At 46.9% G+C, this 24,725-nt stretch overlaps 1 protein-coding gene across 1 annotated transcript in view; it reads right to left on the bottom strand.

Annotated features, from left to right (window-relative positions):
• The window catches only part of TNFRSF18 (TNF receptor superfamily member 18), a 235,261-nt gene that overhangs the window by 62,157 nt on the left and 148,379 nt on the right, over positions 1 to 24,725 (bottom strand). Inside the window, exon 3 of the mRNA XM_069610085.1 lies at positions 17,656 to 17,743. Within this exon, the coding sequence (XP_069466186.1) occupies positions 17,656 to 17,743 (88 nt within the window). The remainder of the gene's footprint in view (positions 1 to 17,655; positions 17,744 to 24,725) is intronic.

The following is a 24,725-nucleotide window of genomic DNA, read 5'->3' on the forward strand; positions in this document are numbered from 1 at the left end:
TGCTGCAGTCTCTACCTCCTGTCCCCTCCCAGGCTCTCTGCACAGCCCTGGCCACTCATTTTAGCACTAAAACTCAGGACATCCTATCTACTCTCTCTTCCTCTCCGCCTCCTCCCTCTATCCCCCTCTCCTCCTCTGGCCCTTCTGTGGCCACCTCTCTCCCCTTTCCGTGCCTTTCCCCCTGTTCTCCCCAGACGAGGTAGTCCAATCTATGAAAGTCTCGTCAAAACAGGTTCTCCCCTGTTCCTCGAAAACCATCAAGCACAACATTGACACCCTGGCTCCTGCTTTGGCTGACTTCTGCAACCACTCCTTCGCCACTGGAGTCTTCCCTTCCCCCCCTGAAGCACTTCCTTGTGCACTCTCTTCTGAAAAAAACTTCAGCCGACCCCTCCTGCCCTGCTAACTACCGCCCAATCTTCATCATTCCTTTCCTGGGCAAACTCCTGGAAAAACAGGCCATCTCTCTGCTTAATCTTCACTCTGAATTGGTTGGTTGTCTCCATGACCATCAGTCTGGCTTCAGAGGTGCCAGAAGCACGGAAACTGCTCTCTTGAACATCCGTGACTCCAATACCCCCTGTGTCTTCATCTTACTTCATCTCACTTCTGCCTTTCACACGGTCAACCATGCCATCCTGCTCAACCGTCTCCATGATAACCTGGGCATCAATCATCAGGCCCTGGCTTGGCTGACCTCTTTCTTCTCTCATCAACCGTCCCAGGTCCAACTTGGGTCCTTCCATCTTGATATGGACGTATCTCTACCTGTGGTGTTCCCCAGGGGTCTAACTTCTCTCCCTGGCTGTTCAACCAATACCTGGCACTGCTTGCACACCGCATTGCCGCTCTCTGCCCCAATTATCAGTGCTATGCGGACGACACTCAGCTCATTTTCAGGCTCCCTTCCACCACCTCTTCTCCTTCTCTCATCTCTGACTGTCTGTCCACTATCCAGGAGTGGTGTGCCGCCAATGGTCACTGCCTTAATGCCAGTAAGACTGAGATTCTCCTCATCGGCACACCTTCTCCCTCCTTTCCTGTCACTCTCTGGCAGGTCTCTCTTGGCACTCGTCCTTCTTCCACCTCTGAGGCTAAAAACCTTGTGGTTATCTTCGACTCCACTCTCTCGTTCTCTCCTCACATCTCTGAAGTCTCTAAGAAGATACACTACCAGCTGCACCTCCTCAGAGGTATTCTTCCTTTCCTCTCCTTCCCCCAGATGCTCACTGTCTCCAGAGTTCTGGTTCTCTCTAGGCTGGACTACTGCAACAGCCTCTTTCTAAATCTACCTACTTCTACTCTCCACCCTCTACAACTCATCCAGAACAGGACTGCAAGACTTGTCCTTGGCCTCAAGCCCAGGGATCGTATTTCTCCGGGACCGAAATCTCTGCACTGGCTACCAGTGGCTACAAGGATTAAGTTCAAAACCCTCTACATTGTCCACAAGGCCATCTGGGGACTGGGGCCTCAATACCTCCAACTTACTATTCCTAAATATATTCTCTCTCAAGCTCTTCGCTCATCCACCTCCAACTCCCTCAGGGTCAGTCGCTTCTCCAAGCAACAAGTTGGTGGCAGATCTCTTTCTTCTGCTGGGGCCTCCCTCTGGAACAGCCTCCCTGCCTCCCTGAAATTTGAGGAGAACCATCTCTGGTTCCGGAAGCACCTCAAGACCTCCCTCTTTGCTTCTGCTTTCTCTCCTCCTCACCCCTGCTGAACTTCCGACTGAAACTGCACTGATCACCTGGCTACCCTCTGATCTCGGGCCTAGGTCCCCTCCTCTGCCAGCTGCACACCTGCACTGCCTCCCGGGCAATCTCTGCACTTGGGGGCTGTTTCTGTATCCCTACAGCCCCCAAGCCCTTGACACTTGATGTCTGCACTTACCCGTGCCCTTCCACAAACTGGCTGCACTTTTACCTATTGTTATATTTATTTTATTTATTCTTCACTGTTGATCCTATGTATTGCACTGCCTTCTTCCCATACCCCCTGCACTTTTCCCTTCCCCCTCCACTGCATTTGCGCGATCCCAATGTCACCTGGCCTAGTAAGATCATTGTCTTTGTCCTCCCTCTGTTCCCCCTCCTTTGCCTCATCGCGCCTTGAAACACTTGTGTATAGGCGTGTTATAAATGCCATATCATATCATTACTCAATGTTTGGGCTAGACAATCTGACTCCCTTGACTTGTAGCAATAAGGTTTTAAGATTACAGCACTAACATTTCACTCAATTGTTTTATAATACAGCTTTTGGCCAAACAAGCAGCAGCGGTTAAAAGGCATCTTTACCTGCCATTCCTGGAAATTAGTAAGGCATTTGACTCTGCTATTAGATCTAGGCTGTGGAGTAAAATGCATGTCTGGGGAAGTGCAGTGGCCTTACCACTGATGCTGCAGGTTCTTCATACAGATACCGGGCTGAAGTGAGGTTAGATCAATCTGGTTCATTCCCCGACTGGATTTACAGTAAACAGGGCCTAGGCCAGGGTTACGGTTTGGCCCTGTTTCTTTTTAACATGTACAATTTTTTTCTGTCATTGTCTAACAAGAGTTGGGGCACATCCTCTGAAATTGGGATCTGTCGTAATACATTATCTGCTGTACGTGGACGACTTTGTCCTATTTGATTAAATGTCAGTTGGGCTGCAGCAATCTTTAAAGGCTGTAAACGCTTATTTTCAGAATCTACATCTGGATTGGAATATCCCAGAGTAAAAAAACTTGATTTTGAATAATGCGAAGGCAAAAGTGTGAACTAAACCATACAATTGGAAAATAACTAATCAAAAACTGAAATTAGTGACTAATTTTAGATATTTGGTGGTTTCTATTTATTCTAAAATCTCGAAAGGTGATCTAAATGTCTTACTTAAAACCGACATCTTGACAGCTGCAGCTCAGCTGTGTATTCTTGATAGAAAATATGGACGTTTTCACTAAGCCCGGTAATTAAAATGTAAAATCAGCAGATTGTACCTAAAGTAATCCATGGTGCGGAGATGAGGGATGAGGGAATGGAATGGTCTAAGTTTGAATCCAGGGTATGGACAAGGGTTCTGACACAACCATAGTAGTGCAATTTGGCGTGATTTGGGTTTAATTTCCATAAATGTGATAATTTGACGGCAGAGAATGCAGCTATTAAGAACTATTCTTATTCCACCTGAAAATACCTTATTTCCTAATTTAAAAGAAATATGGACAAATCGCTCATGTAAAATCTTAATTGATTGGATGGAGTCCTGTCTAAATGCTCTTAGAAATGGCGATTTATCCGTGTCAGTATTAGTACAGTCTCCTTTAAGAGTGAAAAAAATATCTTTGAAAATTACTGGATACATAACAGACAAATGTGGATGGATTACAAGTTCTCTGACTATTTCTTATATGGTATTAAACCCTGTAATACCTTGCAATCATACCTCAGGAAGCATGTGTCCAGAAAAGGTACTCTGCTTAGACTAAAACTCAATCTTTTCCCCACCAATGACGTGTTGGGTAAAAGATTAAAGATTAACAAGCAAAATCGTACATGCCATTTTTGTTTGGCACCCAATGAGTCATTAAAACAATTATTTACAATATGTACGGTCCTCTCAGATCTCTGTTTAGCTATTTTTGGGAAATACATGTTAAAATTGGTATTCCATCCTGAAATTGGATCTGGTACTCTGTGCTATCAGAACTATCAGATGAACTTTGTATTGCAGTAATGACATTTGTAGAAATAATTTTTACTGAAAATTAGGCAATGATCGATTTCTTTTTAAAACATGAAATCATTTTAAAATTTCAAACTTTAGGATTGGTATATGTATTTAGGAATTCCTCTTTGGGCATTGCTAGTAAAAGGATTCAATGGAACCTGATTGGGAGTACAGTTTACTCCAAAGTGTTCTGCCACAGAGGTGAAGACCAGGAGCTCCAAGGAAGAAGAAATCTCTTCTATCTAACTATCCAAATGGCCTATTTGTAATGACGAGCTGGCAATTGCGACACTGGTACCCACGACCCTCCTCCATGAAGTTGACAGAACCCTGTATACACTCTCTACAAACATTCTTGGTTGGAAAGGGCATAACAAAATGTTCACTCTGCCCCTGAGGCTCTGGACTGTGCCTCCCAGATGTCAAAGAACCAGAAATCAACTCTTACATCTCACTGCATCTAAAAACCTCCTCGACTTCTGTTTGTGCACCTTCAATGCCATCAAAGCTGCTGCTAGGGAACTAGCTGAGGCATCTTCATTTTGGAACTATGACTGCCTCCTGCATCTCTGAGTTTCACCCAACGCCAACGCTGACGCTCTGCCATCTCTGCAGCTAAGGCCCACCGATTCTTGTCGCATCCCCATCTTGACACCGCCTGCCTTCTTCTGAGCCTCTTCAAGCTCCAAGCCATCACTGCTGAAATACCACAATGCCGTGTCGAGGCAGACAAGCCCACTTGCCACAATGGCAAGTCGCTGCTTCTACACATCGGAGGCTGTGGTGCCTTCCAAAACTGCTGACTCAGCACCACCTGCCATTTCCAGCACATTAGACCCACATTCCAAACGGTATCACTACATATTATCCCCACCAAAAATATTGCCGTATGTATGGTCGTCTGGAACGGCCATAGGTGATATTTTTGGGGGGGATACATTTTGGGGTTTTTGGGAGAGGGGGTTGCGGGGGTGTACCCCGCTCCTTTAAAAATAATGCATGGGTTGCAGGGGTGTCCCCCGCAGGTTCCATGCCTTAATATTGCAGCAAAAATGTGGTGATATTTTTGTATAGCAATATTTTTGCGGGGATATTAACACATGGACCTTCCAAACATCATCACATCATTGGAACCTGTTGCTGATGCTCTTGACTCAACACAAGCTCATCAACAAAAGCACCCAGACTCATGCTTCGATGCCGAAAAACCTGAAAGACAAGAACTAAAGGTATTTGAAGTGGCTCTATTCTCCTTGTCTATCTTAAAGGACACTACTGACTTTTAAACCCCATTTTATACCTTTTGAAAGCCATATTCAAGAACTTTAGCATTTTGCTGCTGAAACCTTTGGTTGCACACCCCTATCTACAAACACAGAGTACCCCTTTATTTCAAAGTCTGCTTTCTCTGCATGGTTTTCCCTTACAGGGGTGGGCCAGTAGTATTTGTATTAGTTATGTGTATTTCTGTTGCTTTAATTTAAGATCCTCTTTTTACAGAGCCTTGGTTAGACTGTTGTTCATTTTGGAACCACTGTATTATCGTTGTTTGGTTTGCTTCTGTAGTAGCTCAGACCCCTCCTGAAGACTACAGCCTGCCCTTGGCTTGCCCTACTGCAAAGGGCAAAGGCGGTATACATGTCGGGCTGTGAATGTTTCACCTTTATGATTAGGATCACAGCTGGTTTATTAGTAGTGTGGTGCTTTGTAGGCGCTTACACCACTACTAAGCCCTCCACTCTTGCAGAGTAATAGTCCATTGGCACATGGGGTTTGTGGGACCCTTGGTGAATGCTGTGGTTCTAGGGATGTAAAGTTGCTAGTTTGCTACTTCCTGAATACCGAGAGCTCAACATGGCAAGAAACATTTTAGAGGCATTGTTCCCCAAAGGATTTACATGCCGAGCATACAAAGTTGCTATTTTTCGCAAATGACCCATGAACAAACGTATTCCAAGGAATGTGTTTCCAGCTCTTAAATCACATGCTGGAAACTTTGAGAGGCTCTGTGCAGCACAAAGAGCACAAGGGAGGTTCAGGAGAATAGGATTAAGAATCAAAATGGTGGACGTGCCAATTGTAGGCTTGGTTGAGTCTCTCAAGCCCAGTGCATACTTGGGTGCATTCAGGGATGACAGCCAATCCAATCTCTGCCTCATTTACAAGACCAAGGTGCTGGACCTCACTGAAAGACCCACCTAGGGGGAGGATGAAAGACACTATAAGATCACCTAGGACCAGTCAGGCAAGGCAGGTTTCAGGAGCAGGAGACAGCTGGAGATTGTAAAGCAGTGGAAGAAGCAAAGGCTGAAGAGAAAGGGGAGAGTGGAGAGGTGGCAGCAGTGGAGAGCAGATAGGGCTAGGGAGAGCTACGTGACTTAAGGAGAGGTTGGTAACAGAGGGTGAAAGTGAACATAAGGATTGGTGGGAGTTGGGACAGTAAAGGAGGAGGTGGTAAAATCAGAGGGTGATAGTTGGAAAGCAGAGGTTTTAAGAGCTAAGGGTGATGACAAAAGGGGGTCAGAAAAGCGGGTAACATCAGCAAAAGGAGAGTTGAGGGAGGAGATGGTCAGAAAGGTGGTGATACCCAAGGAGAAAGAGAAGGTGATAGCATAAGAGGGTGAAGTGATACAAAGGAGATACAATAAAGGGATAGAATGATGCAGAGGTGGAGGAAAGCATGCCATGAGGGAGATGTGGTAGATAAGGGTGTACGGTGGTGTGATATCAAGGGATTATGAAGAGAACACTATAAAGGAGGCACCACCCAAACAAGACGATGCATCAGAATTGAACACAGCACATAGTGAAACCAGAAAAGACTAGAGGTGAAATCCATAGAGGTGACTAGCAATGCCAGAATATCAGATGGTGAGGAAAGAAGAAAGGTGGGAAAAAAGGACCGGCACCAACGTAAGAGCAGGCAGGACCAGGTGATGAGAGGAGGAGCACACCAGTTTCAGGGAGGTTTCTGTGAGACTAGATAGTTGCAGGAAGAGAAAATAGGAGGAATCCCACACAAGGCCAGGCCCCAGTGACCCCTCTCAAACTCACCCCCTTGGATAAGTCCACTAGCTCATTAAAGTTTACAACAGAGTGAGACATGGGGTTAGCAACCTTGGAGTTCAGGCCAAGAAGAAGAGTTTGGGTTATCCTAGAGCCCCCAGTGCCAGATGGGATTAGATAACACCCTTCTAACAGTGAGAACTGGTACTTTTACCGCAAAGGTGGGGAAGGCCCAGGACAACACTTCCTGGGAAAGATATATTTGACAAGAGAATGGCTTCTAAAAGGAAAGAGGCCAGTCCCATTTAAGGAGAACCATTCTGATGTTTCTTTCGTTTGGGGAAGATTGTACTGGTATTTGAGTTTACCATTTGTGTGGCCAAACCTCCTAATAAAGATGTTAAACTATAACGTACAGTACTGATGTCCTTCGTGGTCTTAGGTAGAACTCTGTGACAGATGCCACTTTTACATTAAAGTGACTGGAAGGAACCAAAAGAGGGCTACATTTGGATCAATCTGAAATAAGGGGTACTTTGAACACTGGATGGACAGCAAAATGGCAGCTGAAACTTGAGTCAGTGAGCCTTGCTGGGGGAGACTAGAATGAGAGGGAGCCCTATGGTACAACACAGTGCCGCTGCCCTGCATTTACCAATAGGAAAACAAACGAAAATTCACTGGGGCCACTTGGGCAACAAAATAAATGTACTGCTAGCTCTGCTCCCTGGCAGGGAGTGACTAAGAAGATGCACACAGATGGCTCAGGCATGCAGGCAAGGACAAGGACCTGTGGGAAACCTGGGTGTATGCTAGATTGAAGACCAATAGAGATCTGGCTGCCAGTTGCCCATTTTGCAAGCTTTTATGCCATGGACCAATATTAGTCAAGGGCATCCCTGTGCCACCAAGGATGAACGTTTCCTCACTGGTTCCCTGCTCACTGCTGGTGTGACCAAAAGAAATGTGACAGTGGTGGAGCAGTGAGACCCTCCAGGGGCTCGCACAGTGACCTTCTCCTGGAACTCTTTGAGAAAGAAAATGTTCTGCATCGCCAACTTTGTAGATGGCATTCCCCATCTGAGCAGAGAACCCGCAGGAAGAGGAGTGAATTTCGATGAGCCCAACCTGGCCTCTGCTTCCTTATCCGTCCTAGGCACGTACAGAACTAAAAAGAAAAACAGCCCCATGAGAGAAGCTCTTTCCCCTGAAGCAGGAAGGGCGTAGGAGAAGTCAAATGCAGAGAAGATGCAAGCCATTTCTGGGGTCTTTTGCTGGCCATCAGCTATGCCTAAAAAAGGAATACAAAAACAATTGGGATGGGATATCACCTGAATTAATGGGAGTCACACAAAGGCTGTGAAAGACATTTGGGATGGAACAACTCCACAGTGTCGGGCCAAATACCGGACTGTGTCACGTGCATTAGGCATCAAGTAAGGAAGGAGACTGAGGGAGAGCTCACCTCAATATACTCACTATTATAAGGTAGTAACCATAACTCTGTTTACATGTTTTCGACAGTGGGGAAAACACATTTGTGCTTTTAAATATAAGGTTACTGTGTATTGTGACGATTCCCCTCGATGTTGTCACTTCTCCCCTAGGGGGTGACCCTTCCCATGAGGCATGTGAGGCTAGGCTGCTACCCCACAGCCCCCTGGGGGTGGTACTCAATGGGTGGATCTCATGGGGAGGGAACCCCCCATGGGATTAGTGATGACCTGGGGAGAACATAGCATCCGCATAGCACACTTAACCTTAACACACCTTCCAACCCTCCCTGCATCAACACTTTCCCCATATGCTTTTGTCAAGCCACCAATATAGGAAGTACTGGGATGAGGAAGAGTGTAGACTCCTCAATTACTATGTATCCTGTAAGGACTGAGACAAGGAGAGACCCATTGACTCACTGGAAGACCTAAAGATCAGAACTGGGACGAAAAAAAGTAGTGCAGCAGCTAAGAGCACTCATGAGAATCTGAATGAATAGTTTAGTTTTTCCCAAAAGCTAATTGGACAAGACCCATTCAAAACTGAAGTGGGAAACCAGGGAGGAGAGAGAGGCACTGCCTGGAGAACCTAGTCCGACGTGGAACGACCATTCGGCGAAGCAGAAGAGCGAACGTCCAGGCAAGCCAAGCAGAATGGCCATGCGGTCGCAGGAATACGTGCCCACTGGTAATGTTGAACTGTGAACTATGAGAAGGGCTTGGGGGAAGGGAGTCATTCCTCTCAGCCCAGGGGAGTGAAAAGCCAAGAGACCTCAGGAGAAGGCAATAATACCTCCTGGTGTCTTACCCGAAGATTGTGTATCATGAAACGAATCAGAAGAAGGCCCAGGGCGTGGGGGGTGGGAGTCATTCCCATGGCACCATTGGGACATTGAGTACCAAATACCTGGAGAAGAGACAAGGAATGATGTTTGAGTTGGAACTTTTTCTTTTGCATTGGAGCCGAAATCTTACAGCACCATAAACTGGAACTTTGTTTATTTTCTCAGAAAGGAAGTGAGACCTGGAAAAGGGAGTCATTCTCACAGGCGAAATCCCCCCTACGATTGGAACTGTGGCTCATTGTGCAGAAGAAGGGGAGTTATTCTTCTGGACCAGGAAGATTCAGTGGCCTTTCTTATTAGTTGCAAGTGTGAGGATAGAAGTAGGCATTTTTACACAACGGTGGACTCTTTTTATTAACTTGAACATTCTGACCGATCTCTTAGTTCCTTACTAGAGGCAGGCAAAGCCCTCTTAGAGTTAGGCAAAGATAGGTTTCCTCTTTATTTTTGCCTGAAAAAAGTATTTGCCAATCACCATGCCACTATTGTGTAAGACTTGTACTTCTGCAAACTTACAATATAGAAAGTTGAAATTATATAAATGTTTAGTGTTCTGTTTAGTGTTGAATAGTAGTTTAATCCTGAACATTGCCATTCCCAAATTTGAGCCAGTGATTTCATCATGTATTTGTTACTGTTGGATACATTATGTATGTTTAGGTTATAAAATATGACTGCAGTCTCAAGGGTATGATAACATGATGCATATATATATATATATATATATATATATATATATATATATTTATTTTTTTTAATTTATTTGTAATATTTTTACAAGGACCGTAAAAAGAAGGAAAAAGAATATTCAAATCTATGTAACAGAAAAAGAAGGAGAGAGAAAATGCAGGAGACAGAACATTAGCCACATAGTTCCAGCAAGGTCGCCCACAATCAAGCGGTTACACCATACGTCTTCTTCGATGACGAACAAACCTGCAAAGAGCTGTGAGTATGCAACTCTTTCTTGTCTCATTTTCGGACACGTCATCGCAAGGTGTCTTAAGGTTTCAGGTTCATCGGGGATCTTGCACAAACAACATTTGTTTAGGCCAATAGAGGATCTAATAGCCAACATTTTGTGTGTCATTAGCAAGTTCAACTGAGCCCTCATAAAGGTTTTCCTCAATTATTTGTCTGGAAATTTGACACAATAATTCAGTGGGGTTTTCACTTTGTTGAAAGTTGAAGGGAGATGGTTTAACAATATGTTGGCTTTTGCTTTCTCGTTTGTAAACAATCCAGTCTTGGTTTTCCATGTCAAATTTTACTCTTTGCAGGTTGAGTTTCAGGTCTTCTTCGGTGCACGCTACCTCGCTCAACTTGCTTTTTTGTGTCGCCACCCATGCGTTGAGCGCTTTGCACTTACCACTTTTGATTTCTTCGGCGATCAAATGAAAGACTGGCAGACTTTCAGGTAACAGAGTTTTCCTGAATAACTGCATGGTGCTCTGCTCCACCGTTTCTGCCAAAGACAGGAGACCCAGCTCACGCCTGATTGCTGCCATCGAAGTGGACTTGAGCACACACAAAACTGACTTTCCATAAGAAGCCTTCCGAATTTTAGCTATAACGAGGTGGGCATGTTCAGCGTAGCATCCATTCTGTATATAAGGGAAGGTACAACTTTGGTCTTGTAGAACTGGATTGCTGGGAGCAGAGAAAATCTTCCAAATTTATTATCGATGACTCTTGTTTGCGCAGTGGGATGTCTCACATTTTCCCAAAGGGTCTTCTGCATTTTGATCTCCTTTGCGGATCCATCAATCAACACTCCCAGATATTTAAAGTGTGTCACAACTTCGATTTTGAAGTTGTCCAAAGACCAGTTCAGGTGACCTTTGTTGTTCTTTTTTTTTTTTGCTGAGACTTTTCCAGAACCAAAATTTTGGTTTTTGTTTTGTTGATTTTCAAATTGTTGTCTTCGTGCAAGATTAGTAAGTTGACGCTGTAGACCGATTTGGGTTTGGTGTAATAAAATCAAGTCGTCAGTGTACAAGATGCGCGAGACGGAAGTTTTACCAATTTTTGGGTGGAAAGATCTTATCTGAGCTTCGAAATTTTTATAATCTCTCAAGAAGGCGATAAAGAGTGCTGGCGCTAGAGGGCAACCTTGTTTCACTCCTCGTTCACAGTATATTTCGTCCGACAATAAGCCTTGTCAATTTAAGCGGACACACAACTTTGTGTTCGTATGTAAGGCTATGACTGGCTCTAGGATTGAAGAAGGACAGTCCCAGGTTTTTAGTTTGGACCAAAGTTTTGAACGGTCTACTTTGTCGAACGCCTGTGACAGGTCGACGAAAGCTAAGAAGACTTTTGGTGCGCCCGACTTGATGTTTGATTTTATTATGTTCAGAAGCAAGATGTTTACCGCAGTGCTTGCGTTTATTTGGAAAGGGTCCAAATGGGTTGCCCCATTCCACTTCAAGTTAAGTGTGAGTATGTAGTTGAGGTAGCACCACAACCTGTGACGTAGCACAGCACATATGGTGACTATACCATGAAACAGGCATTAGCTGGTTCTGGATGACATTACTGAGGTATTTGAGAATGCACTTGGCCTATGATAGCAACAATTGTACTTGCCAAGCAGTGCTCTGCATATGGTGATTATACAATGCAGTTGAGGCATTTAATGTCATTGGGTGACATGTCTAAGGCAGTGCTGCCTGCTTTAAGCATTATATCTCAGCATTTGGACATGTGACACTGTACTTCTGATATGGTGATTATAGCATGCATATTAGGCATTCACTGACATTGAAAGGGGTTACCTTGGCATTGGAGACATCACTTGGCATATGTGGGCAACACCAGGATGCGTAAGGCTGTGCTTTCTATTGTGACTACGAGGCACCCGAGGTTTTAACTGGCATTAGAAGGCATTACTGAGGCTTTTGATGACACACTTCGCTGATGATGACACAATCTGCAGAAGCTATTCAGTGCCTTACATGTGGTGACTTTAAAGGGAATAAAACAGATTAACTAACATTTGACGGAATAGTATAGATTTTCCTCATGTTATAACTGTGATTGCTTGAGAGAAACGACTTATTTGTAGATGGAATAAGGGAAAAAGAACCATATATGTACCATATTTGTGGAGTACACCAACGTTATCTGTCTATACATCCTATGCAGGGAACAGCAACATTCCCTTTTGAGATGAGCCCTGATTTGATTGGATTTTTATTTGATTATTTTGTATTTGTAACGCGCGCATGACAAACTTAATCGTATTTTGGCGCCGAATGACAGCAGCAAAGGCAGAAGCGCAAAACGAGGCCCCACCAAAAGCGGGGCTATCTACCTGAAGAGAAAAGTTTTCAGTGCTCGGCGGAATTGCAGGAGAGAACTCATGGTACTAAGTTGTAAAGGTAGAGAGTTCCACAATCTGGGACCAAAGACAGAGAATCTTCTGTCACCTTGTGATGTATAAACTAAATGAGGAATTATCAGGAGGTGACTGTCGCTAGAGCGTAGTTGTCTCATTGGGTGATATGGCTGAATTAGCTCTCTTAGGTACAGAGGGGCAATACCATTTATACATTTAAAAATAATGCAGGCTGTCTTGAATTTAATGCGGTCGGCAATCGGAAGCCAGTGTAGCTCTCGATGGTATGGAGATACATGAGTGGATTTATTTAATCCAAATATTAATTTGACAGCCGCATTATGGGCTCTCTGAAGTCGCTGAAGTTGTTTGGAAGGGATGCCCAACAATTGACTATTACAGTAGTCAAGATGGGCACTGGTTAACCCTAACCTTTTAACTTTACTATTTTTCAATTTAGGAAGTTTGATCTCTGGAAAAGGCCTTGGTGTCTACACAATCTCGGCAGATAACTGTAAAAAATGTTTATTATGCTACTGATTTTGTGAAAAAAGTGCACATATTCATCTTTTACAAAACTGAGTGCTCAATGAAAGAGTAAAAAAGAGGCAAAGTCATTTTACTGTCCATTTTATAAACCTTTGCACATGACAATATGCAGACATAATTTACAATGGATTTCTATGGGATCTGTCTGCTTTTCGCAGGTGCTAAATGCAGGAGGATTACACAGGGATCCATTGGTTTAACACCAGCAAGAAAATCTCATGCTTTTGTAAAACTAGGGGCAATCAAAGCGGTTTCCTAATAGCGTATGCTTGGTTTTACCGTTTGCTTTTAACATTCTGGGTCTTACAAAGTGACCCCGAAAACTACTTTTGAGAAAACCTTGGCAGTTTTGTTATTAATTTTACAAATGCCTCTTGTGATGTTTAACAAGGTTGCCGTGGAACATGCAGCACTGCAAAGCAAAGCCGGAAGAATCATGACTGTCATGTTGCCATAAAGTGTTGTGCACATGGGTGTGGGTTTTTCTGCTGGAGGGTGCCACATTTTGTTTCTCTTGGGGCGCTTCCTGAGCAACCGCTGGCCCTGTGCAATACAATTACACCATCTCATTCGGGGCCTGAGATGGGATGGGATGTTACACAACTCTGGTTTTCATGGTAGAGCCTCCAACCACATCACACAAGGAGAGAGGCAAGCTATATACTTGCTCTGGGCAAAACAGCTGGAAAACAGGTTTGTTATAATTTGAAGCCAAATAAAGAGCATGAATAACTCCCTAAATTGCCAACAAGAAGATCAGGTGACTGAATTTTATGTGTGATGGACTGCCCACCACAAATAACCATGATCACTCCTAGGTAAAATTCCAAGGACGTTTATTGCCATTTTACAACAGAGTGAGGGTTAGGTCACAAAAAGGGATCTTTAGTGTCTATTGGACTCTTGGGACGGTTGGCTCTAGGGCCGTTCCTCGCTCTCTCCACTTCCCCGCCCTTAACACCGCCTCCCTAACCCAGGCGTCCCTAATGGATGTTAGTTCTACTGAACAGTGCAAACTGTCTATCCGATATTCTGACTGGGACCAATGGTCATCTTTCCCCTTATACAATGGCCCCCTGGCTCCATAGGGGCCTTATAGGTTTTCCCTGACCTAGCCCGCTTAGTGTTCTTAGGGAGTTAGGGATGGTGCCTCCTTCCACACATCGTCACTTGCTCTCCTTGCACACACAGTGGCCCTCATTACGACCCTGGCGGAGTGGGTTTACGCCAGCGGTATTCGCGGCGGACCCGTCCGCCCTACTACGAGTTCCCGTAGCGCCATGGAGCCGTTTTCCGCCTGGTTTTTCCAGGCGGAGAAATCCATGGCGCTACGGGACCTTGTTGTTAATTACGCCACCGTATTTTACGGTGGCGTAATTAACGCCTTCCCCACTCCCATTATACCCTATGGGGCAAAAATGGGAATGGGGAAGGGTAAAATGGGGAATGGGGATTTACCGCCCCGCCAAGGTCGGCATGGGGCGGTAAATCCGCCAACCCCCATGGCGGTATCGGCAGCTTTCCGCCGTGCTCCATGGTGCATATTGCACCACGATCTCCGCCAGGGTCGTAATGAGGGCCAGTCTCATCTGACCTTTCCCTACACTGGGACCCAAGACATTCTCCTCCTACTGTACTACTGTCCCTTTGATCTGACTCTCCACCTTCCGACCTCCACCCTTCGACATGACGTTTCTTCCTGCCTATCAATTCCTCCACTCCCTACTGTCTCTGCCTCCTACGACCTCTGATGTTACCTTATCCTGTCTCCTTCCTCCTATGTTACATCCTTGCCTCTACTTTTCTGCCGCTGCTACTACCATATCTGCGTTCTTAACACCCCTCCTTATTCCACGACTTTTGCCTTTCTACTACTATTACCTATTGCTACTACTGCTCCAACTCTACTGCTACTACCGCTTGGTTACTACCAACACGACTCTACTAACTCTTCCCCCTCTAGTCTTTCTCTTTACAGCTGCTACTACCAATACTACTACTTACTACCTCTCCCTCTAACTCCTACTCTCAATACCACTACTCCCACTCCCAACTATCACTGCCTTCTCTCTTCTCCTATCCTACCTCAAGTTCGCTCGCTCCTTTCTCTCACAAACAAACACTCCCTAGACCACCTCTCACCAATAGCCTCTGCACTCCTTTCCCTCTTGCCTCCTCTGGTCTCTCGAAACGGCCTTACACACCTCCTGTCCTCACCCAACTAACCCACCTTAGACCTTCACAAGCTTACCCTTAAATATCCCACCCTCTCCCCTGATTGGCTAACTTACCCAGCCAATGACGTACCTGCCTTCCAGGGTGTGTGACAGGGGAGGGCTTTAGGAGGCTTGAATGGGCTTCTAAGCCCCACCATCTTCTACAGGATGTTTTGCCGCATGTTACAGGGGTCATGTAGGACCCTTAGGCAAATACTGTTCCAGGCCTTCTTGTAGACCTTCATTATACAATATTTCCCTGGTGGTTTAGTGGGGGAAGACCACAGTGAAGGTCTTTGTTTACTAATAAAACTTTCCTGGTGGTTTAGTGGTGGTGTTGTTGTGCACAGGCTCCAGCAGATGCTGTCTGCTAGAGCCCTGCTCTAGGCTGCTACGATGGCTTGCAAAGCACCCAGCAGCTCCCCTTCCTCTGCGGCAGCCGCTGTAATGCTGGCTGCCGCATCCAACAGTGTTGTTCTGCCACCGCCTCCTCCGTCACCTGTCGTGGGGCCCCACCCACCGCCACAGCCTGGCCTCTATGGTGTTCCGCAACCTCCCGGCATCACGCCTCAAGTCAGCCGGCGTACTCGTTGCATCGGAATCTTCCTTGGCCCCCCTGCCACAGTTGTAAGGTAAGGAGGAGCAGGGAGGCGGCCTGCCCGCACTCAGGTACCGTGATCGAGTGCGAGCGGTTGGGCTCCGTCACTCCTCTAACAGGGCCGTGAAGTGTGTAAAATCTAATAAAAAACAGGATATAGTGCTTCATGTCAGACTCCTCCAGCTTTGAAATGCTTAAATAATAGCTATTATTATTGTCCCATTTGAATCCTACTTGATTTATCGACCTAAGAAGGATGAAAGCTAAATCAAACTTGCCAGAGGATTCAAACTTGCGATGTGCAGACTATCATGTCAGAGACCAGTGCTTAACTCGTGAGCTATCCATCCAGACATATGGAAATGTTTGCAGTTTTTTTTTAATGGTAATAGTGTACATCTGAGAGATATACCTATCAATTAACAAATATAACTAATGATTGCAGTCTCGTGGAAGGGAAAGACATCTGACTGGCAGGGGTGAAGTAGTGTCTCTTTTCTGGAAAAGGTGTGTAGCAGAATCTAAGGCTCAGTCCAGAAAATATGACGAACTGACCGCAAGCCAATCAGAAAAGGGATCCCGCTGGAAAGCTGATATAAGAACAGACACCAAGAGAGAGCAGCACCAGCTAAGAGACTGCACAAAATGATGGCAGGTGCATGGTCAAAGATTGAGACATCCCTGCGCCAGAGTCAGAGAGGTTGAGAACTTTAGAGACCAAAAGCATTCCAAAAGCTGAACTAACATGTGGGAGACCACGCGATAGGGAATTCCAGATAACAGCTTAGCCCAACATGACATTCCAGAGGAGGGGCACTTTATATATGCCCTTGATCTGAGAACATTCATCAAATTAAAGCCTGCAACTGGCCCCTATAGCTGGGTAACAAAACCATCGGAGACCATCGAGAAAATGTGAAGAAATGACACTTAAATATTTGGAACATTTGATACGTCTCTCTCAATGATTAAAAACTTAGTGATAGCAGGTGACTACAATGGAATTGCACGTTCTTAGTAGTGTTGGTCCATGATGTGCACTCGACTCTTAGTTTTCCAGGTTAGGACTGCCCTCGAATCCAAGTGAATATATAAAAAAGTAATTTTCACAGAGCCAGCGGTAAATATCCACTGTAAGATCATGGAACAGCTTTGGCAATAGGCATGAAACTCACATGCAATTACCAGACAACCAACATGAATTCACAAGCAATCAGCATGAAATTGCAATTCAATCAACATCAAATGTATGTGTGGATTAGGGTTCGAGGAATTTCTTCCTTCTATTTCTGATACTGACTGCGAACATTGTACCCACTCCCAGGACTTCTGCCATTCCTGACACTGCGAACAATGTTCCTGCTCCCAGGACTTCTGCCTTACTGCTCTGCCCTTCCCCGCCCAGAATCCACTTCCTGGTCCCCTGCATGCACCTCGCCCCCGCTCAGTGCGTTCCCAAGCTCCTTTCTGTTCACGTCACATGCTAGCACTACTGTTTTCCCACTGCCTGCTGCTCTCCCCACATTTTGTATGCCTTGTCGCGGGGCTCACTACACACCTCTTCCACTTCCCTCCTACCCCATCACCCTGAACCCTACGCCCGCCAAGTCTCTGGCTTTGTGGTTGTGCCTATCCGCTAACCTACAGCTTTTTACCCGCATACATTTCTCTGTGTAAACTTGCCTCGGTATAATGACCCAATTCCAAAATATCACAATCAGAGAGCTCCTTGAAATTCCCCTTATTTTTACATAAATTACCCCAACAGTTACCCGACCAGCTTCTATCTACTAGCTCCTGCATGGGGTGGAAACCTTAATGCACACTCTCCTTGTCATCCCTCCCCCACCCATCCACAGATTTAGAGGTAATGCAGTATCCACTTACTTGGACCACACGCGGCAGAAGCCGTTCTCTTTGTCGGAATAGGTACCGTTGGAGCAGGGCTTACATCTGTAGCTGAAATCAATGCTGCCTGTCAGGAGAAAACACAAAGGGTGAGTGCTACCATGCAACAGTGGGTCTGGACTCAAGACATAACAAGCTAAGATCTAGGCTCAGAGGAGGATCTCACTCCGAATCCTTTGATTATGATCAGCGTCACTCCTTGGGCTTCCTTTGACCAAGGGGTAAAACACACACATGCTCTCTGAGAAGCCCTCAGCACATATTCCGGAACTTTCTATGTGGTAAGTTTGGACTTCCTGTTTTGACACGGTGAAACTTCCTGTTTAGAAGAGTTGGAGAAGTTTGGGAATGTAACCGCACACCTAGGATACCCAAATTGCAGAGGTCACGCCATTGAAGATCCTGTTATATTACATGTCATAGCCGAAGGCCCAGCCTCCCAACAAGAGGCGCGTGAGGAGGACAGCATAATGGGAGCTGCTGCAAAAAGAGCCACGTTGTGATTGTCGGAGAAGCCATCAACCTTTAAAATACATATATATTGCTTTAATGACTAAAGAGCAACACAGATTTAGATATCAAGCAAATAAGTGATGAGTTTCAGAAACGAGTTTTTACTGAAATGTTCTTGGTGTGCTTTGTACAATTGCATGGTATCTAAGAATATAAAGTAGTTCTTAGGCAAAGGCATGTGCTGCTTTCAATGGGCAAAAATTAACACCATGGAGAAGTTTGATATGCATGGTCTATTTTAATGAATGACAAGACATTGCATAGAGTTAAAGCGCCTGTCAACCTGAAGAAAACCACCAAACACACAATTGTGCCTAGGCGGAAACATTTTTAGTCAACAAAGTCTAGCTCTTTGAACTAAACAAATAATGGCTTTAAATATATCAATAGACCATCATTAAAACATAAGCGATATGGCAAAGTGGTAACACGACCTTCCCTTCCCCACCTTCAGCCTTTTTAGATATTTTTACGATTGCCATGGGATCAGTGCATTTTCTTTGTTGATCCCTTTCCCTGAAAAGGTGGCACAAGATGTAGCAAGAAAAAAGTGAGAGGCTTGATGTCTGGGAGATCATTGATGAAAAGAAACCAGATTATAGAGACAACCCTGACAACCACTAGGCGCGTGGCGGGGAGAAATACACACATCTGCAAAGGGCCTGTAGCAGAAAAGGGGCAGGTTAACAAATCTGTTATTCAAAACACCCCACCTATAAACAGGAACAACACTGCAAAAACACAATTAGCCTCAAAAGCCAGAGAAACTGGAGAATGTCACAACAAGCCTAGAGAAAACACACAGGAGAAGGCTTTGAGACCTCAAATCCAAATGGTACACATTGAAAACAACAAACTGAAAACATTGGTCCAGGGCAAAAGAAATGCACTCACCAACTCCCATTGCCTTAACCAGCATAGTCACTAGTGAGGAATCATGGGAATCGTACTACAATATACATGGTGAGGTTGCAGACCCTTGCTATAGGATAATTAAGTGTTGTTTAAAACATACTAGCTGGGATACCCGGCGCTGGCCGCGTCCTGATCGAGTGGTGTCTCATGTGCCCTGGAGGTTGTTGCTCTCGTCCTCTTGTTGGCAAGTGTTGCTTCAGTTTGCTCTGGCATTTCATATGCCCCGGAGAAAGTTGCTCTTGTTCTCTGGTCGGCAAGTCGTGCTGCTGTTTGTTGTGTTTCAGAACCCCTTGATATTGATTTTCGCTTTGCATCAGATGGACCTTTTCCAAGTGATGTTTGATTTTTGTGCGGCATGTTTCAGGCACTCAGTGGCTTCAGCACATTTGAGAAAATGCCCAAGAAATATTGATTGATTGTGCTCTCTTCTCGTGAATGAACTTAAGTAAACTGTAACCTTTCTATTTCCCATATTTGGAGTGGCACGATAAAAAACATTTTACATTTTTTTATTAACTTTAAAAATGCTTTAATAAACACTTTCAAACTGTATACAGTAGTAATACATTTCAAAGGAATAAGCAACATATCGAACATTTTGCTTTAAACACTTTTCAAAATGTTGCATCCTACTAGTATCTAGTGCAATAAATAAGGGTGAGCATCAGTAAATGAGGGTGTCTACGGAGTGAATATTTTGCATCCCATCATAGACTACAATCTTGCCCCAGACAAATGAGGAATCCATGCAAAATTTGGTAGAAGTGGGTTCAACAGTGTGGGTTTGTATAGCCGGACAAACATACACACATACATGCATTCCACTTTATATATAAAAATTCTTAAATCTATTTTTCTTTCCTCTTCCTTTTTTCCTTTTCCTTTTCTTCCACGTTATCTGAACACTTTTTTTTTAGAAATATGAATTGTTGAATAGTGTTTATGTTATCTGTGTGTCCAAAAATTCAGGATTGCTGAAAATTCATATAATGCTCTCAGGTTGCCTGAGCATTGTGAACTGAGCATGTGCCTGGAAAGGAAACGTTATCACCGGATGACTCGTGGACGAACGGGCTGACTGATTTCTTTTCACACTACATCCATAAATACAAACCCACTTCAATCAAGATAGCCAGAAATGCTATGGCCCCCTGACCCATGCATGTGGTACTAACTCATGTGGTCCATAGATACACATGGTCTCTGTGGCGCTGCCCCTTGAAGGGACGCGCACGTAGCTGTATGACGTTGCACGCTGCTGCGTGCAGTATAATTAAAAGGGGCGTTCCCGGCCACGGCAGTGCGACCGGGAAGCCCAAGCAGCACAGACGTGTGAGTGTGGTCTGTGCGTGCTGGGGGTCAGGACAAACCCCAACAGTGGCGACGAGTGGGGGATGATGCCTGGGCCCGGTGGTGACGGAATCTTCAATTTTTTTCCCTGAAGCGGAATCTTGATGGCATTTCGTTTTGTGCCGTAGGCCGTGCATCACCCACGCGGCTGGCGGCCATTTTGAATTTCGGGCCGTGGAACTTCACTGAGCTCCGGTTTGGGCGGTGATTGGCATCCAGGCCTAATTTTTAGACACACTGCTAGCAGACATACCTGCATGCCCATGCCCGATTTTTGATTTATTTTTAAATTTTGGGTCTCCTACGTCAAGTGCCAGCAAGGAGGAGGGCTCCAATGGCTGGGCCTGCATAGCCCAAATCTCTTTCCTTACTCAATTTTTGGAACATCTGTGCCCTCAAGGTGCTGCTGCAGCTGGGGTTTTGATTACTTCTTCATCCCCTTCATCATCAGGCAGGAGAGTTTGTCTTCTTCATCCTCTTCATCATCAGTGAAGACTGCTGCAGCTGTGGACCTTCCATTTTTCTCATCTTCCTGTTCTTCATCATGTCCAGCTGCTGTGTCTGCGCATGAGGCAGTATGGGCAGGAGGACACTTTGCCATCATCATCTTCGCCCCCAGGTTGGCCATTCATTTTGCCTGGGTGTGCACCAGAACTGTGCTGTGGTGGTGGGAGTTGAGTTCCGGCCCCCAAGTTCTACGCTGGGGGTGCCTGTGCACTCAAGCCCATGAGTGGGGCTGGTGATCAAGACGGTGGGCTGCCAGCAGTTCAGCAGCCTCCGCAGGACGACGGACAGGCAGCAGCTCGACAGCAACCCCCTCCAGCTCCAGTGGGGGGTCAGGCTCCATTGCCTCAGGCGCCGCCACAAGCAGCAGCTCAACAGCAACCCCCTCAAGTTGTAGTAGGAGGTCAGGCTCCATTGCCTCAGGCGTCGCCAGTAGTGCAGCCGGTTGCCCAGCCAGGACTTCCCGTCATGGCCCAAGCACAAGCCAATGCGGCCCTGCAGCCCATCCCTGAGTTTGACGTATCGGGCCCGCCGTCCAGCATTGGGCCCAGATGGAAGAGGTGGGTTGACCGCCTCGATATGTTAGGGCCGCACAGGTGACGGATGATGACAGCAGGCTGGCAACCATGCTGTATTCGGCAGGACCTTTGGTCCAGGAGATATTTGAGTCGCTTACACCAGGGGATGGCTCCTATGCTGTGGCAAAGACTGCACTCCAGGCTCATTTTTTGCCCCTTGCCAACTCGGACTATGAAAGATTCATAATGCTGTCTGCAAGGCAAAAAGAGGATGAAACGTTGGACACCTTTTATGGACGCCTTCGGCGCCTGTCATTGGCATGTGCGTGGGGCGATGCAGAGGACATGATAAGAACTATGCTGATCCAGGCGTGCTCCTCGGGCAAACTCAGAAGACAAGTCCTAAGAGAGCCAGGCACCAGACTGCCCCGCATCCTTGAGCTGGGGCGGTGCCATGAGGTGTCTGAGGCTCGGGCAGCTAGGATGGAGGCTGGGTCCCCCTCAGTCAAGACTGAGGAGTTGTGTGCCACATGGCGAGGTGGAAAAGGCACCAGAAGACCTGGTACAGGATACCGTGACAGAGCTGGAAGAGCTGGCGAATCTTGCCAGAAGTGATCTTCCCCACCCGAATGAGTGCCCGGCGGCGGGAAGGACATGTGGTAGGTGTGGGCTGCCCGATCATTTTTCTCGGGTGTGCAAGGCAGCCCTGCCCGTGATGGTGCCTAGAGGTCCGGCCTGCTCCGGTCCGGGTTCCTGCGCCAGAACCGCCCACCGAATGTTGCCCAGGTGGACCAGAGCGAGGAGGATGCCCAGGTGGAGGAGGCAGACGAAGAGGAGGAAGAGAACATTTTCTTCGTCTCCAGTGTGGGAGTCCTGAGAGGGAAGAGCAGGAGACAGCCGAGGTGTGTGGTGGAGGTCAATCAGTCGCCAGTCCCGGTCCTGGTAGACACGGGTGCGTCAGTCAATGTGATGGCCCGTGGGCATTATGATGCCATGGACGCGCCCCCCAAGCTAGTCACACCGAAAGCTTGCATCTTTGCATTTGGGGGGCTGGAACCGATCCCGCTGGATGGTGCCTTCATGGCGAAGGTGGAGCATGATGGCTCGCAGATCACTGCCCGGTTCTACGTAACGCCAGTAAGCACGAACACTCTGTTGAGCTGTGCCTCAGCCGAGGCTCTCGGCATTGTCAGTTTTGCTTACTCAGTGTACCTGGAGGACATTAACGACCTACTTGACAAGTATGCCGCCCTTTTTAATGGAATTGGACAGATGGCCAGTGACCCCTTGAGGTTACATATTGATGAATCCGTGCAGCCCATTGCCCTAAAACATCGCAGGGTACCATTTCACCTTCGTGAGCAGGTGGACAAGGAGCTCGACAACCTTGTTAACCTCAACATAATCGAGAAGGTGGAGGGCCCGACCCTGTGGGTGTCCCCGATTGTCGTGGCAAGGAAACCCAAGCAACCTGACTCTGTCCGCATTTGTGTTGATATGAGGCTGCCGAACAAAGCCATCAAAAGGGAGAGGCACTTTACCGCAACCATTGATGACATCATTGCGGAGGTGCAGGGTGCTCGCTTCTTTTTCAAGCTGGACCTCTGGGCGGGCTACCATCAGGTGGTCCTCCACCCAGAATCAAGGTACATCACTACGTTCACCACCCACCGGGGACTCTACCGCTACAAAAGACTTAGTTTTGGAGTGTCCTCGGCAGCAGAGGTCTTTCAAAATATCATCTGAGGCGCCCTCGCAGACCTAGAGGGCGTTCTGAACATTAGTGATGATATCTTGGTGTTGGCTAGGACTGAGGTGGACCATCTGCAGAGGCTGGCAAAGACCTTCGAGAGACTGCAGTCACTTGACCTCACCCTTCACAGGGAAAAATGTCTTCGGCTTTGTCTTCAAGGAGGGGGGTGTGTCGCTGTATCCCAAGAAGGTCCAGGACATCAAAAAGGCACAGCCACCCGAGTCGGTGTCCGATGTGAGGAGCTTCCTCAGCATGGTCACTTACTGTGGACGGTTTATTCAAAATCTCGCCTCCAGATCTGAACCCCTAAGGGCCCTGCCGAAGAAAGAATCCACCTGGCACTGGGGCCCGCTTGAGCAGGCGGCGTTCGAGGACATCAAGGGTGCGCTGGCGGCTGAGGATACCATGGCGTTTTTCGACCCGGCCCTACCATCAGAGGTCATCGTGGATGCCAGCCCATTTGGCCTGGGCACCGTGCTGACTCAGATAGATCGTGACGGGGGTGTCCGCCCAGTGGCCTACGCCAGCAAGGCGCTGTCTGAGACAGAGCAGAGGTATTCGCAGATTGAGTGCGAGGTGCTGGCAGTGCTCTGGTGCTGCAGGCATTTCAGGCTCTATGTCCTGGAGCACCCGGTGACGGCCGTGACGGACCATAAACCCCTGCTTCCCATTCTGGTAGGGTCATCATCCAAGCCACCGACGAATACAGGGTCACATTGGTGTATCGGCCGGGGGCGAACAACGCAGCGGGCTACCTCTCCCGGCACCCGGGAGCACATGGGGGAGTAGAATATGACACATGTGCTGAGGAGGCTGATGATCACGTCCGAATGGTGGTGGAGGCGGCCACGCCCAACGCAATGCCCCTGGGGGAGCTTGAAGCAGCTGCAGCCGGAGATGAGTGCTTCCAAATCCTGAGACACTCCATGCAGCAGGGCTCCTGGAAGTCGGTGCTGGAATCCCTGGCGGGGTGTACTTAGGAGGCCAGGATGGAACTGGAGCAGCTGTGGAAGGTCAGGGAAGAACTATCATTCTCGGCATCCGGCCTGCTGCTCAGAGGTGACTGGATAGTGGTCCCTCAGTCCAAGGTGAAGGACGTGATCACCCTTGCCCACCATGGACACCAGGGCGCTGCAAAGACCAAGGCCAGGCTACGGCTGAAGGTTTGGTTCCCTGAACTAGAGCGGAAGGTGGATGACTTTGTGGCGGCCTGTGTCTGGTGTCAGGCCGCATCTCCCCTGCAGCGAGAACCTGCCATTGAGGCAATGCCTCGAGGGACGTGACCCTGGCCTTCGAACACATGGTGGTGGCCGTGGAGAAGGTGTTCGCGGCCCATGGGTTCCCCCACACTTTGTGCTCTGACAACGGGGCGCCATTCCAGAGCGAACGGTTCTCGGAACGGATGGAGAGATGTGGGGTACAGCACCAGAAGATAACCCCTTTGTGGCCCAGGGCAAATGGAGAAGCCGAAAGGCTAATGAGGACACTGAACAAGA

The sequence above is a fragment of the Ambystoma mexicanum genome, chromosome 8, assembly GCF_040938575.1.
Source record: "Ambystoma mexicanum isolate Mex_15411 chromosome 8, UKY_AmexF1_1, whole genome shotgun sequence".
NCBI lineage: Eukaryota > Metazoa > Chordata > Amphibia > Caudata > Ambystomatidae > Ambystoma > Ambystoma mexicanum.